At 41.9% G+C, this 15,035-nt stretch overlaps 1 protein-coding gene across 1 annotated transcript in view; it reads left to right on the top strand.

The window, feature by feature from the left end:
* The window catches only part of ARMH3 (armadillo like helical domain containing 3), a 252,387-nt gene that overhangs the window by 147,564 nt on the left and 89,788 nt on the right, over window positions 1–15,035 (top strand). The window contains exon 23 of the mRNA XM_049790854.1: window positions 3,224–3,299. Coding sequence (XP_049646811.1) covers window positions 3,224–3,299 — 76 coding nt within the window. The remainder of the gene's footprint in view (window positions 1–3,223; window positions 3,300–15,035) is intronic.

Raw genomic sequence — 15,035 nt, 5'->3', positions numbered from 1 at the left:
AAAAGAAAAGCTAAGTCCATGAGCCATTTGTGATCACTCAACTCAGAAACAGTATTCCCATCCTTCTCCATGAAGGCTTTCACTTCTCTCAACTCAAAAAAATCTTTTCAGGACATTTCCCCTGCTGAGCCAACGTACCTCCATATTCTGACTCTATTTCCTCTAAAAAAGCACAGGACTTTCTGTGTTTTAAGCCCCTGGATCTGATTTGGTTGATGCATTTCCCAACAACAGATATCACATTGTCACATGGCAGGCATTTACTGCAAAGGGCCTGGTGATGGATAATGCAGTGACGAGCAGTGACCTTCTCTACACCCTCCTCTTCAAGTTTTTTTTGAACAAGTGCCACCAGTCCATTTTTCTTCCCTGTCATCGATGGCGCTCCATCGGTTATTATTCCAACAAACCTCTTCCATGGCAAACCTGCATTCTCAATGGCATCACACAGATACTGAAATATCTCATTAGCGGTGGTCTGGCCATGCATTGTAATTATTGTGAGCAGCTCCTCTGTCAATTCAAAATTGCAGTCAACACCATGGACATAAATTGTGAGCTGCACAGTGTCTGTTATATCTGTGCCCTCGTCAAGAGCAACTGAGTATGCATCAAAACATTTGGCTTTCTCACACAGTTGATGATAAATGTCACTTGACATGTCAGAAATGCTCTCTCCACAGTGTTGGCAGAAAGGCTGATTTTGCTAAACTGACCTTACTTTTCTAGACAGATAATACTTGCAGCCTGTAACATGTATTTTTGAACAAACTCTCCTTCTGTGAATGGTTTCCCTGCCTTAGCAATCATCTCACTAACCATGTAACTAGCTTCGACTGATGCAAATCTCTTTGGTTGCTTTCTTGAAGAAATCTTGTTGCCTCATTAGACATGCTTTAAGACTGGCAACCCGCTTGGCTCTCTCATTTCCTTGATATTTTGCACATTCCTCAGCATGTTTAGTTGAATAATGGCGTTTCAAGTTGTATTCCTTGTGCACTGCAACTTTCTCTGAGCAAATAAGACATGTGGGGATGCCCCTGTGCTCAACAAAGAAATACTGCATCTCCCACTTCCCTTGAAATTGTCTGTGCTTGTCATCAGTCTTTCTCTTCACTGCAGGCTTTGATGAAGTCATGATGAAGGTATGACAAAATCTAATTCTGTAATAAACTTCTCTCCCTTAAGCCTTCGATAATGCACAGCGGGCAGGAGCAGTGGAAATGACGTCTGCGCTAGGCGCAGAGTATTTGCAATTATTTGCTTACCGAATATTCGCAATAAAAAATCGCATTAGTAAGAAAAACATCGCAAAAAATTGCATTAAATATTTGCATACCCTGAACGGAACTGCTCGGGGTATGCGAATGTTTAATGCTATTTTTTTCTTACTAATGCGATTTTTATTGCGACTATTCGGTAAGTGAATAATTACGAATACTGTGATATTTGAAGGCTGGCGGCAGGCCACAAAATGTTGTACAGAGGGCCGCAAGTTTGAGACCCCTGTACTAGAGGATCTAGTAAAAAACAGATGCAACTGAATATATTTTATAATTGAGTTGAAAGCAATATGGCTGGTCTGCTGAAGTGATTTTGTTCATTACATGAATAAATTTGCACACACATGATCTGAAACCTGAGTTCAGACTGTAGTGCTCTAAGTTGTAGCCATAACAAATTCTCCTGTACTAAATCTTGTGAATTAGAAAAGCAACACTGAAAATATCAAGGTTTTGTTAAGTCTCCTGACTCCTCAGATCATAAAATTGTATGGATTTATAAAAAGTGAGATATTTATAGAACAGATATAGAGCAAAAGAAGATGAATTTTTTTCTATCCAGTTGTCATTATAGGCTCTATTTCTGAGAGAGCTGCTGCTGCTGCTACTCTATTTTACTAGTAGAATCCTGGGTGGGTAGTAATAGTCTTCGGATATGAAGTTCTTATGCAAATTATCTGCATAGTTCTTTTTTTTTTCTTTTCTTTTTTTTTTTTTGGGGGGTGGGGTGGGCACAGCCAGCATTACTCAGGGGCTATTCTCTGATCTCTTCTCAGAGGTCACCTCTAGTTAAGCACTGAGACTGTATTGTCAGAAACTGACTGCAGGCCTCCTGCATTGTAAAGTTTGTGCTCCAGCTTGTTGAACATTCTCTGACCCACACATATTTGGTTCCAGTTCATTAAGCTCTTCTTTTCTTCAGCAGGGAAGGTCTTGGGTTCATTCATTTGTTTTGAAAACAACCTACTAAAACTAGTGGTAGTTAATACTTCTATGCCATTTACTATGTGCCATGCACTAGATTAAGAGTTATACATATTAATTTATTTAATTTTCACTTAAGCCTTCCAGGTAAAAATGGCTACTAACTAGAAAGGGCTGGAAAGGGTCAAAAATGAGGGGCTGGAGCAATACAACAGAGGATAATGTACTTGACTTACATGAGTACAACCCAGCTTGATTCCCCACATCCCTCCACCCATGCACACCCAGTAGTAATTTCTGAGTGCAAAGCCAGGAATAAGCTGTAAACACCACTGGAGAGGCCCAAAAAGTAAAAAACAAAACAAGCAATAAATGACCACAATACCTGACTATAGGCTCTAGAGTAATTTCCTCCAGGTTTTAATTGGGGGGGGGGGTGAGAAGGGGCGGGATCTGACCTGGTGGTGTTCCAAAGGTTACTCCTGGGTCTGCGTGTTGCTTCTGGCAGACTGGGAGGATCAGATGGGATTCCAGGGTTCAAACTCGGGTTAGCTGCATTCAAGCAAACACTCTACCCTCTGTGCTGTCACTCAGCCCTCCTCCAATTTTTTTTTTTTTTTTTTTTTTTTGGTTTTTGGGCCACACCCGGCAGCGCTCAGGGGTTACTCCTGGCTGTCTGCTCAGAAATAGCTCCTGGCAGGTACGGGGGACCATATGGGACACCGGGATTCGAACCAACCACCTTTGGTCCTGGATCGGCTCCTTGCAAGGCAAAGGCCGCTGTGCTATCTCTCCGGGCCCCCTCCTCCAACTTTTAATTCCAACTCCATTACTTATAGATAATTATATGAAATATAGATGTATATATACACATGCACTTTTTAGAAAGCTTAGGATGAAGATGAGATTGACTTACACTCTGGTTATTCTAATAGAGCTAATTTTAGAGGTGTCTTCATTACTTGTGTTTGTGTTTCCAAGGAGGGGTCTGACTGATCTTTGTTCTTTTTTTTCAGTCCTGAGGCTTTCTACCAATGCAGGCCAGTGGAAAGAAGCAGCTAGCAAAGTGACCCATGCACTGGTTAATATCAGGTAAGAGACATAATTTACCCTTGAGGTCTTTTATACCTTTCACTGGAATGTGTTCAGCACTACATTATTTTAAGCCCTGCTGTCTGTAGGAGTGGAAGAAATTGTATTTGATCAAGAAAAGCAGGAGTGCCTGAGACTCCTTTTTGTCGTACTGAAATAGCTCACAGTGCTGCTATTCTATGAATTTCTTACCAAGTGATGGGTACAAACCCTTTACAGGAGTCTTTGTTGCCAGAGTGTTTTCTGTTTATAAGATCTCAAAACTTTTCTCTAAAATTTGTTTCTCATGTTCTCTGTGATTTCCATTAATGACTCATGGGAATGTGGAACTTTGACATTTTGTTTTAACATTGCTATTCTATTTGTGGTAAACAGAGCCCCATGGAACTCATGGAGGTAAGTAATTTCTGTTTTAAAAGTTTATTATAGGGCCAGGTGAGATAGCACAGTGGCGTTTGCCTTGCAAGCAGCCAATCCAGGACCTAAGGTGGTTGGTTCAAATCCCGGTGTCCCATATGGTCCCCCGTGCCTGCCAGGAGCTATTTCAGTGCAGACAGCCAGGAGTAACTCCTGAGCACCGCCCAAAAACCAAAAAAAAAAAAAAAAAAAAGTTTATTATAAAATGAAAAGTGTTTATAAAATGCTGTATATTATGGGCAATAATATTAAGTCAGAAATAGAATCTGATTTAGGACCTTCAGGAGATACCATTCAATCACAAAAGGAACTATTTTGTAAGTGGAGAAATGAGCTTTCAGAGTTATGAAATCCAAAGATGACTTTTGCTACATCCCTCATTCCCTTTGTGCCTATCATTTTACATTTTCTCAACAGTTATTCAGTTGATCTCACAAACAATTGAAAAAAATTAATGTTGAGTGGAAGAGGCAAACACAGCAGATGGGGAAACTTGATTTATCTCCAGATGTAAGCCTTGCCAGACATTCCCAGTAATAGTAATACACATTTACAACTTGGTATAGAGTCTCATGTGTGACAGAGCTGGGACTAAGTGTTTCTATATTTCCCCTTTTCTCTCTCTCTTTTAAAGTGGAATGTCTTGTGCATGCAGTAATCTACAATAGTATTTGGCACACCTGGGAACAAAAGGAAAGTGTGACATGTGTCTATTGAGGGGCCTTGGATGAGGCAAGATGGGTGTAATGTGTTAACAAGATAGCACTGAAGGCTGGTCTGCCTGACCTGACTCCACAGACATTCTAGGAAACACAATTTTATGAATCTTAGAAATAGATACTTATCTGTACCTAGCAAATAAACAAGGTACTATAGAAAGACCTTACGATGAATGTGATTTTCTGTAAAAAAAAAAAATAAAAGAAATTACAAGCTGCTTTCTCCGAAGTATCCCTTTGTGACTCAAGGGTAATATGACAAATGTGGATGTTTGGAAGGAGGAACAGATCCTAGGCTAGAGTATGACATGCATTATGGGTATAATTCGCATTGTGCTTATTTATTAATGTATTTACTTAGGCTTTCCACACAGCTTCTTTTCACCTGGGGCCTCTTTCCTCAATCACATTCTTTTGTTTCCACTTTGTTGCTTTTCCTTTCTTGATTTCTGTCTTGGCAGCTGTCCTTACTCTTCCTATGAGCCATTAAAAAGCTTAAATCACTTTTGTCCTGTCATTTTGCTGATGGTTCAGAAAGGACTGGACTGGGGATGGAGAGAGAGCGCAGTGGGAGGGCATTTGCCTTGCACACAGCCAACCCAGGACGGACAGTGTTTCGAATTCTGGCATCCCATATGGTACCCTGAGCCTGCCAGGAGCGATTTCTGAGCTCAGAGCCAGGAATAACCCTTGAGTGCTGCTGGGTGTGACCCAACAAACAAAACAAAAAAACTAGAATGGACTGGACTGATCTTTGAATAAATAGCACATTTTCTTCATTTTCTTTGCAAGTCTTTGTCAAATCTATATCTTAGTTTTAATTCCTTAAACTACTTGAAGCTTTCTTCATGAATCATTACATGATTGTCACTATTATTAATGGATTATTCTCAGCATATACCAGAAGTATCAATAATCCCATCTATTTTCTCAAGAGAATACTGGAAAGATGTCTTTGTGTGTCATACTAAGTCCAAAATAGGGAAGACATTTGGGTGATTTTTTTTTTCCTTTGGTTTTTGGGCCATACCTGGTTATACGCAGGGGTTACTCCTGGCTTGGGGGACCATATGGGATGCTGGGGTAGAGGCAAGTGCCTCTATTGCTTGAGCCACTGCTCCGGCCCTGGGTGATATATATATTTGTTTTGTTTTGTTTTGTTTTGTTATGTTTTGTTTTGAGTCACACCCAGCAGCACTCAGGGATTACTCCTGGCTCTATGCTAAAAAATGGCCCCTGGCAGGTTTGGGGGACCATATAGGATGCCGGTATTTGAACCACCGTCCTGCATGCAAGGCAAACGCCCTACCTCCATGCTTTCTCCCCAACCGCTCTGGTTGATTTTTTTTCTTGTTGTTTTTTTTGGTCACAGCCGGCAGCGCTCAGGGATTACTCCTGGCTCTGTGCTCAGAAATTGCTCCTGGCAAGCTTGGGGGACCCTATGGGATGCCAGGATTTGAATCACCATCCTTCTGCATACAAGGAAAAGTCTCTGCCTCCATGCTATCTCTCTGGCCCCCTCTGGGTGATATTTTTTTAAGTTTGTCAAAGTTTATTTTTTCCCTTTCTCACATTTTTCCACTTAATTAATATTAAACTTTTTTTTTTTTTTGGTTTTGGGGCCACACCCGATAATGTTCAGGGGCCACTCCTAGCTGTGCACTCAGAAATCATTCTTGGCTTAGGGGACCATATGGGGTGCTGGGGGATCAAACCGCAATCCATCCTGGGTCAGGCACGTGCAAGGCAAACTCTCTACCACTGCATCATTGCTTTTGTTCCCTGTGATTGATTTTTTTTCCTGTGATTGATTTTTAATTTAAAATTTGGGTTTGTGGGCCCGGAGAGATAGCACAGTGGCTTTTGTCTTGCAAGCAGCCGATCCAAGACCAAAGGTGGTTGGTTCGAATCCCGGTGTCCCATATGGTCCCCTGTGCCTGCCAGGAGCTATTTCTGAGCAGGCAGCCAGGAGTAACCCCTAAGCACCGCCAGGTGTGGCCCAAAACCAAAAAAAAAATTTTTGTGTTTGTGTGTTCAGAATATTTCAGAATAATATTTTTAATGGCTAGTAGTTAAGAAATTAGATTCTCTATCATAAAGCCTTCTCTGTGGTGGTTTGCGTCAAAGGTCTACTGTGAAATAGAAAACTCAGCATGATATATTGAAAGATACATGAAAATTTGAATTAGATAAACTTGGGGATCTTGTTTCTGTGTGTGTGTGTGTGTGTGTGTGTGTGTGTGTGAGAGAGAGAGAGAGAGAGAGAGAGAGAGAGAGAGAGAGAGAGAGACAGGCAGGCAGACAGACAGACAGACAGACAGGCAGGCAGGCAGGCAGGCAGGCAGACAGGCAGAGATAGAGAGGAAAAAACTTGGTATTATTTTTAGATTTTTTTTGTTGTTTGTTTTTCCTTTTTTGGGTCACACCCACAGCTCTCATTTAGGGGTTCCTTCTGGCTCTGCACTCAGAAATCACTCCTGGCAGGCTTGGGGGGCCATATGGGATGTTGGGATTTGAATCACAGTCCTTCTGCATGCAAGGCAAACTCCCTTCCTCCATACTATCTCTCTGGCCCTATTTTTAGCTTTTTTGATTTATTTATGGGGTTATAGGGTTTGGGACCATATCTGGCTGTATTAATAAAATAAGTTATTTTGATATCAAGTATTTCACAGGGAATTGTTTTTGCAAATTTGTATACTATAATATATAGTATATAAATATATACTTATATAATACATATTTACATATAAATATATTTAGTAAGCTATAAAACAGGGCATTTAATTTATATATATATATTTGTGTGTGTGTGTGTGTGTGTGTGTGTGTGTGTGTGTGTGTGTGGTTTTTTGGTCACACCCGGCAGTGCTCAGGGGTTACTCCTGGCTCCATGCTCAGAAATTGCTCCTGGCAGGCACGGGGGACCATATGGGATGCCGGGATTCGAACCGATGACCTTCTGCATGAAAGGCAAACACCTTACCTCCATGCTATCTCTCTGGCCCCTAATTTATATTTTTGAGGTTTGCCCATGTTGTAGCATGTGTGATGACTTTCTGTTTATACTAATACTTCCTTGCATGTAAATATCCACTTATCCATGTTGAAACTTTAAGTGGTTCATTCTACCTTTTGAATTTTATAGTTTTGGTTTTTGTACATGTGTGTACAAATATTTCTTCAGTCCCTACTTTATTTCATTAGTTTTGCAGGGAGGTACACCCAGAAGTGCTCAGGTACTAGCCAGGCAGTGCTCTCAGGATTTGAACCATTGTTGGAGCCATAGCCATATATAAGGCAACTGTGCTCTCTCTCTCTCTCTCTCTCTCTCTTTCTCTCTCTCTCTCTCTCTTTCTTCTCTCTCTTCTCTCTTCTCTCTCTCTTCTCTCTCTCCCCACCCCCCATATAGACATAGAACCAGAAATGAAATCTTATCATATGCTAATTCTGTGTTTAAATTATTCTTTGGCCATATCCAGCAGTGCTCAGGGGTTACTCCAGGCTCTGTGGGCAGAAACCTCTCCTGGTGGGTTTGGGACCATATGAGATACCAGATTTTGATCCCAAGGCAGCTGGGTATAAGGCAAATGCCCTACCACTGTGCTATTGTTCTGGCCTCCTCTGTTTAATTTTTTGAGGATGGTCGCATCGCTTTTCAGGGTTAACATTTTGAATCTTAGTGCTACCTAAATATTTACCCCTTTTATAGTGATAGTACAATGGAAAAGGCCCTTGTCTTACATGTGACTAATCCCATTTCAATCCCTGGCACCGCTTATGGTTCCTTAATCACTGCCAAAAATGATCTCTGTTCACAGAACCAGAGGTAAAACTGTGGGCACAGTTGGGGTGGGAGGTGTCCCCACATGCCCAAAATTAGATTAGGTGTTCATAATACTTAGCACAGTACTTTGTATATTTTGCTTTATTTACATTTGTGGGGAGAGTTTGGGACTATACCCAGCAATGTTCAGGGTTTACTCCTGGCTGTGCACTCAGGGATCACTCCTGTCATTCTCAAGAGACCATATGGGATGCCAGAGACTGAATCTGGGTCAGCCATTTGAAGACCAGCATCCTACCTCCTGTACTATCATAACTCCAGCCTCCTTTTTTTTTTTTTTTTTTAAGTTTTGGTTTTAGTTTTTGGGCCACACCCAATAGCACTCAGGGACTCACTTTTGGCAGGCTTGGGAACCATGCAAGAGAAACACCATATCCGCTGTATTATCGCTCTTCCCCAGCCCTCCTTTCTTATTTTCTTTCTTTGGGCCATACCCGGTGACACTCAGGTGTTACTCCTGGCTGTGTGCCAGAAATCGCTCCTGGGTTGGGAGACTATATGGGACAGTGGGGAATCGAACCTTGGTTTGTCCTAGGTTAGCATGTGCAAGGCAAACATCCTGCTGCTTACGCCACCGTTCCGGCCACTAGCTCTCCATTTTTTTTAAATGTATTTAAAGGAAATATATCATGTAGTTGACACAATTGATCATAATATATTTGTTTTAGGAAGAACAAAGGCAAAGTTATTAAAAAATAAAAAAATAACGAGATGGAAGAGAAAAAAAAGGTTCAGTAGCAAGTATATTTTTGAAAATTATTGGCTCTCCATCTTTTTAAATCAGTTTTTTTAATATTTTTTATTTAAACACCTTGGTTACAAACACGATTGTGGTTGGGTTTCAGTCATATCAGATGACACCCCCCCATCAACAGTGCAACATTCCCATTACCAATGACTCAAATATCCCTCCTCCCCTCCCCGCCCCTACCTGCACTCTAGATAGGCTTTCCCCTTCCCTCATATATTCTCATTGTTAGGATAGTTCGCATTGTGGTTATTTCTCTAACTAAACTCATCACTCTTTGTGGTGAGATTCATGAGGTCGGCTGTAACGTCCAGCCCTCCTCTCTTTTGTCTCTGAAAATTGTTGAGAAATCTCTTTCATTTTTCTTAAAACCCATAGATGAGTGAGACCATTCTCCGTTTTTCTCTTTCTCTCTGACTTATTTTACTCAGTACAATAGATTCCATGTACATCCATGTATAGGAAAATTTCATGACTTCATCTCTCCTGGCGCCAGCATAATATTCCATTGTGTATATGTACCACAGTTTCTTTAGCCATTCTTCTGTTGAAGGGCATCTTGGTTGTTTCCAGAGTCTTGCTGTGGTAAATAGTGCTGCAATAAATATAGGTGTAAGGAAGGGGCGTTTGTAACAGATGGGAATATATTAAGCTGAGAAGCTTCTGCACCTCGAAGGAAATAGTGCCCAGGATACAAGAGCCACCCACTGATTGGAAGAAACTATTCACCCAATACCCATCAGATAAGGGGCTAATATCCAAAATATACAGGGCACTGACAGAACTCTACAAGAAAAAAACATCTAATCCTATCAAAAAAATGGGGAGAAGAGGGCCCGGAGAGATAGCACAGCGGCGTTTGCCTTGCAAGCAGCTGATCTAGGGCCAAAGGTGGTTGGTTCAAATCCCGGTGTCCCATATGGTCCCCTGTGCCTGCCAGGAGCTATTTCTGAGCAGACAGCCAGGAGTAACCCCTTGAGCACCACCAGGTGTGGCCCAAAATAAAAAAAAGAAGAAATACAAAAGGCCAAAAGGCGGGGCCAGGCGGTGGCGGTGCCTGCCTAGGACGGACCGATCCCCGGGCGCCCCATATGGTCTCCCAAGCCAGGAGCGACTTCTGAGCGCCTAGCCAGGAGTAACCCCTGAGCGTCACCGGGTATGGCCCAAAAACCAACCAAGCAAACAAACAAAATGGCCAAAAGGCACGAAAAAATGCTCCACATCACTAATCATCCGGGAAATGCAAATCAAAACAACCACCTCACACCACAGAGACTGGCACACATCACAAAGAATGAGAACAAGCAGTGTTGGCGGGATACAGTGAGACAGGATCTCTTATTCACTGCTGGTGGGAATGCAGACTAGTTCAACCTTTCTGGAGAGCGATATGGAGATTCCTCCAAAAACTGGAAATTGAGCTCCTATATGATCCATCTATACCACTCCTAGGAATATACCCTAGGAACACAAAAATACAATATAAGTCAGTTTTTTTTTTTTTATAGTCTTGGGATCACACTCACAGAGTTCAACCTCTGACCTACATCTCTAATCATGTTATCTTGAGTCTTAAAAGACTTTTGGAGGGGCCCGGAGAGATAGCACAGCGGTGTTTGCCTTGCAAGCAGCCGATCCAGGACCTAAGGTGGTTGGTTCGAATCCCGATGTCCCATATGGTCCCCCGTGCCTGCCAGGAGCTATTTCTGAGCAGATAGCCAGGAGTAACCCCTGACACCGCAGGGTGTGGCCAAAAAAAAAAAAAAAAAAGATTTTTGCAGGAGTGCTTCTGAGACTAATTTGCCCAAAGATGGCTTCTACATGGTTACAGTATAGGAAATAGTAAGGAAGTCTCTGGTAGGGCCGGGAAGGTGGCGCTAGAGATAAGGTGTCTGCCTTGTAAGCTCTACCAAGGAACGGACCGCGGTTCGATCCCCCGGCGTCCCATATGGTCCCCCCAAGCCAGGGGCGATTTCTGAGCACATAGCCAGGAGTAACCCCTGAGCGTCAAACGGGTGTGGCCCAAAAACCAAAAAAAAAAAAAAAAAAAAAAAGGGAAGTCTCTGGCCGGGACAGGTTGTTGGGATCTTCTAGAAGTCTCTGCACTACTGGCAGCCCAACACTGTATGCACCCAGCAGATGTAGGCTGTTGTTTGGAGTTTAGATTGAGACAAGTAAATATTAAGTACTTTCATATGCTTGGAGGCCTCAATTGCTTAAGTGTCAGCCTCTTTGCTTTTCTCTTGTCTTTTATATCTTAGTCATGTCAGTTCTTTAATTGTCAAAAGTTATTTGTGTTTAAACAATTTGTCTCTTTTCCTGTTTGGCTTTTCAAAGAGATTCTCAAACTGCAATTGTTTAGACACTTTTTATTGGACACCTTATGTCACAAACACCAAGGCCCTATGTTTATTCCTTCCCATAGGAATATTGTGTCATGCTTTGCCACAATAAAAACTAACATATTGGGGCTGGGATGTGGCTCATTGATATAGTATGTGCCTTGCATGAAGGATTTTTTTTTTTTTTTGGTTTTGGGCCACTCCTTGCGGTGCTCAGGGGTTACTCCTGGCTGTCTGCTCAGAAATAGCTCCTGGCAGGCACGGGGGATCATATGGGACACCGGGATTCAGACCAACCGCCTTTGGTCCTGGATTGGCTGCCTGCAAGGCAAACGCCGCTGTGCTATCTCTCCGGGCCCGCATGAAGGAATCTTAACATAAATTATTATTTGCCTTTAAAATATTCTACTTGTGGGGCAGGTGAGGTGGCGCTAGAGGTAAGGTGTCTGCCTTGGAAGAGCTAGCCAAGAAAGGACTGCGGTTAGATCCCCGGAGTCCCATATGGTCCCCCCAAGCCAGGGGCAATTTCTGAGCGCTTAGCCAGGAGTAGTCCCTGAGCATCAAATGGGTGTGGGACCCCGCCCAAAAAAAAACAAAAACAAATTCTACTTGCGATCTGGCATGATAGTACAGTGGGTAGGGCATTTGCATGCTGCCAACCTGGGGCAAACCCGGGTTCAATTCCTGGTATCCCATATGGTCCCCTGAGCCTGCCAGGAGCGATTTGAGTGCAGAGCCAGGAGTAATTCCTGAGCATGCCAGGTGTGACCCCAAAACCAAAAACTTAAAAAAAAAAACCAGAAAAGTATTCTGAGGTGCTACATAGATGATGGATAGAAAGAAAACATTTAGGAAGCTTTGCTTAGAGACTTCTAAATATTTTCAGTTGCCACTTATTTTTTTTCCTTTTTTTTTTTTAATTTAAACACCATGGTACAAGGTTGTTCATACTATATATTTTTTCACAGATACAGTTGTTTGTCATTGAGTTACAGTTTTATACAATATATAACTATTCACCAACTTTTATTTTTTTAAATGCAGTGCCAGTTTTGACCCCAGGGCTTCACATATACAAGAGTTATGTTCTACCATTGAGCTATATCCGTGGCCTTATGCAAGATACTTCTACCAACACTTAGAGAGCTTCCCTAGGTGAGGGTCCAGTACATTAGGAAGATGTTTGCTCACTGTTAGCCTAATTAGTCAAAAGAGAAAAGGAAAAATGGTAGACTAAAAATCTGACCTTCATCTAAGCAAACAGCTTTCAAGGTAAGTAATTTGAAGCTCTTAATGATTCTCTTCAAGTTAACATCTTAATGCTTTTTACTTAATGAGCATTTTATTAGCGCCGAGTTCACAATCCTATTCTCTGGTTTCTCACAGAAAGAAGTGGAGACTGAATCACCGTAAATAGGTTTTCCTCCTGATCTGTAATTTTCCTAAGGTGGATGAAGTTTGAATTCTATAATTAATGTATTAATCCCCCCACTTTTGGAATGCATTAAGCTAAAGTTTAGTTTCCCTTTGAAAATGACATTTTATGCATTGCTGTGTTTAGTGACAAGTCTTGAGTTTGGGATGAAAATGTAGTGCATTTCTCTTGTAATTGTTCCTCTAGTGAATTCACATCTGTGCCCGTTTGCTTCATGGTCTTGTTTCAATATTGAGTTGGTTCCCCCTTCCTTTCCGTTGAGATAACTGTTTTCTTTCACCCCCAAAAATATTTTTTCCCTTAAAAAGAAAAAAGGGAAAGCATTAAAAATACATTCTGCTGGAAAGGATAAGGAACAAGAATAGTTCCCAGCCACCTCTAAATAAGGGGTTCATTGAGCATAACACTCTGGCATGTGCTATGTATAGAATCCGGAGTGTCATAGGGAAAAGCCCTCAGGCTGTAATCAAGGTTCATATACTACTGTTTTTTTTTTTTTGTGGTTTTTGGTCACACCCGGCAGTGCTCAGGGGTTATTTCTGGCTCCACGCTCAGAAATTGCTCCTGGCAGGCACAGAGGACCATATGGGGCGCCGGGATTCGAACTGATGACCTCCTGCATGAAAGGCAAACGCCTTACCTCCATGCTATCTCTCCGGCCCCTTAAATTTTTTTTTGTTTTGTTTTTGGGCCACACCCGGCATGCTCAGCGGTTATTCCTGGCTGTCCGCTCAGAAATAGCTCCTGGCAGGCACGGGGGACTATATGGGACACCGGGATTCGAACCAACCACGTTTGGTCCTGGATCGGCTGCTTGCAAGGCAAACGCCGCTGTGCTATCTCTTCGGGCCCTCATATACTACTGTTGATGGCCAGAGTTAAGAGTTGGGAAGGGATGCCAGAGAGATAAGACAGCAGCAGGATGGGCTTTTGCTCTGAATACCACCAGGAGTGATCCCTGAAAGTAGAGCCAGGAGTAAGCCCCCAGCACTGGGTGTGACACCCCCCAATTTTAAATTAAAAATAAATGGGGAAGTAAATGTGAGATCTCAGCCAGACAAAACACCCTGAAGTCTCTTGCCCTTGCACATATTCTGGCTACAGTATTTATCTCTTAGTCACAGCTCTCTGATGAGTTCAAGTGGAGGAACAGTTTAACACTAGACTCTTCAGCTGAAAGATTTGATTTAGTTTTGTGAAAAGTAAATATGAGCTAAAGTGATTAATGAAAGGAACAGTCATTGGGCTGATGGTTCTTAAAAAGCAAACAGTACAGGAACATCATATGTCTAGTCCAGTTGTTTGCTGTGAAGTGCAGGCAGCTCAGATTATTCCTTGGATTAGAATTTATTAGTAATGACCTTTCATCTGTTAATCAGACCCTGCTGGTCTCTCATTATAAAGAATGAAAAGCATTATGCAGATTAACACAAAGCATGAAAATTAGGCTGCTATAATTTGGTTTCCCCCGTGGAAACTATTATTTTAATAGTTGCTGTTTGTTGATCTCACTACTATAACTATATCTAGAAAAGAAAAATACGAATCCCATCTGTTTTGTCTTAACTTGGTTAATGCTGCAAAGTGAGATTTTTTTTTTTTTTTTTTTTTTTTTTTTTTGGTTTTTGGGCCACACCCCGTGGTGCTCAGTGGTTACTCCTGGCTGTCTGCTCAGCAATAGCTCCTGGCAGGCATGGTGGACCATATGGGACACCGGGATTCAAACCAATCACCTTTGGTCCTGGATCGGCTGCTTGCAAGGCAAACACCGCTGTGCTATTTCTCCAGGCCCAAAGTGAGATTTTTTAAATTAAGTTATTGGTGGGCTTTGTGAACAACGAGCAATTGATTTGAGTCAGATATTTATAATGAAGTACAAAGAGTTTTAGATAGGTCTGCTGTGAGGTTAGGATATTGCGCTTTAGCATATAAAATCTTTTTACCTCAACTTGAAATTCTCTTAGGGGTCTTTTTCTACTTAAAAAGTAGTTTTTGGAATAAACAAAGTAGTTTTTGGAAAATAGGTATAGCAGAAAACATAACCCTTTTTTTTTTTTTTTTTTGGTTTTTTGGGCCACACGCATTTGATGCTCAGGGGTTACTCCTGGCTAATCGCTCAGAAATTGCCCCTGGCTTGGGGGACCATATGGGATGCTGGGCGATAGAACCGCGGTCCTAATCCTTGGCTAGCGCTTGCAAGGCAGTCACCTTACCTCTAGTGCCACCTC

Source organism: Suncus etruscus, chromosome 17 (genome assembly GCF_024139225.1).
Source record: "Suncus etruscus isolate mSunEtr1 chromosome 17, mSunEtr1.pri.cur, whole genome shotgun sequence".
In the NCBI taxonomy this organism is placed as follows: domain Eukaryota; kingdom Metazoa; phylum Chordata; class Mammalia; order Eulipotyphla; family Soricidae; genus Suncus; species Suncus etruscus.
Note: the sequence above shows the minus strand (reverse complement) of the source record. Positions and strands in the feature narration are given on the sequence as shown.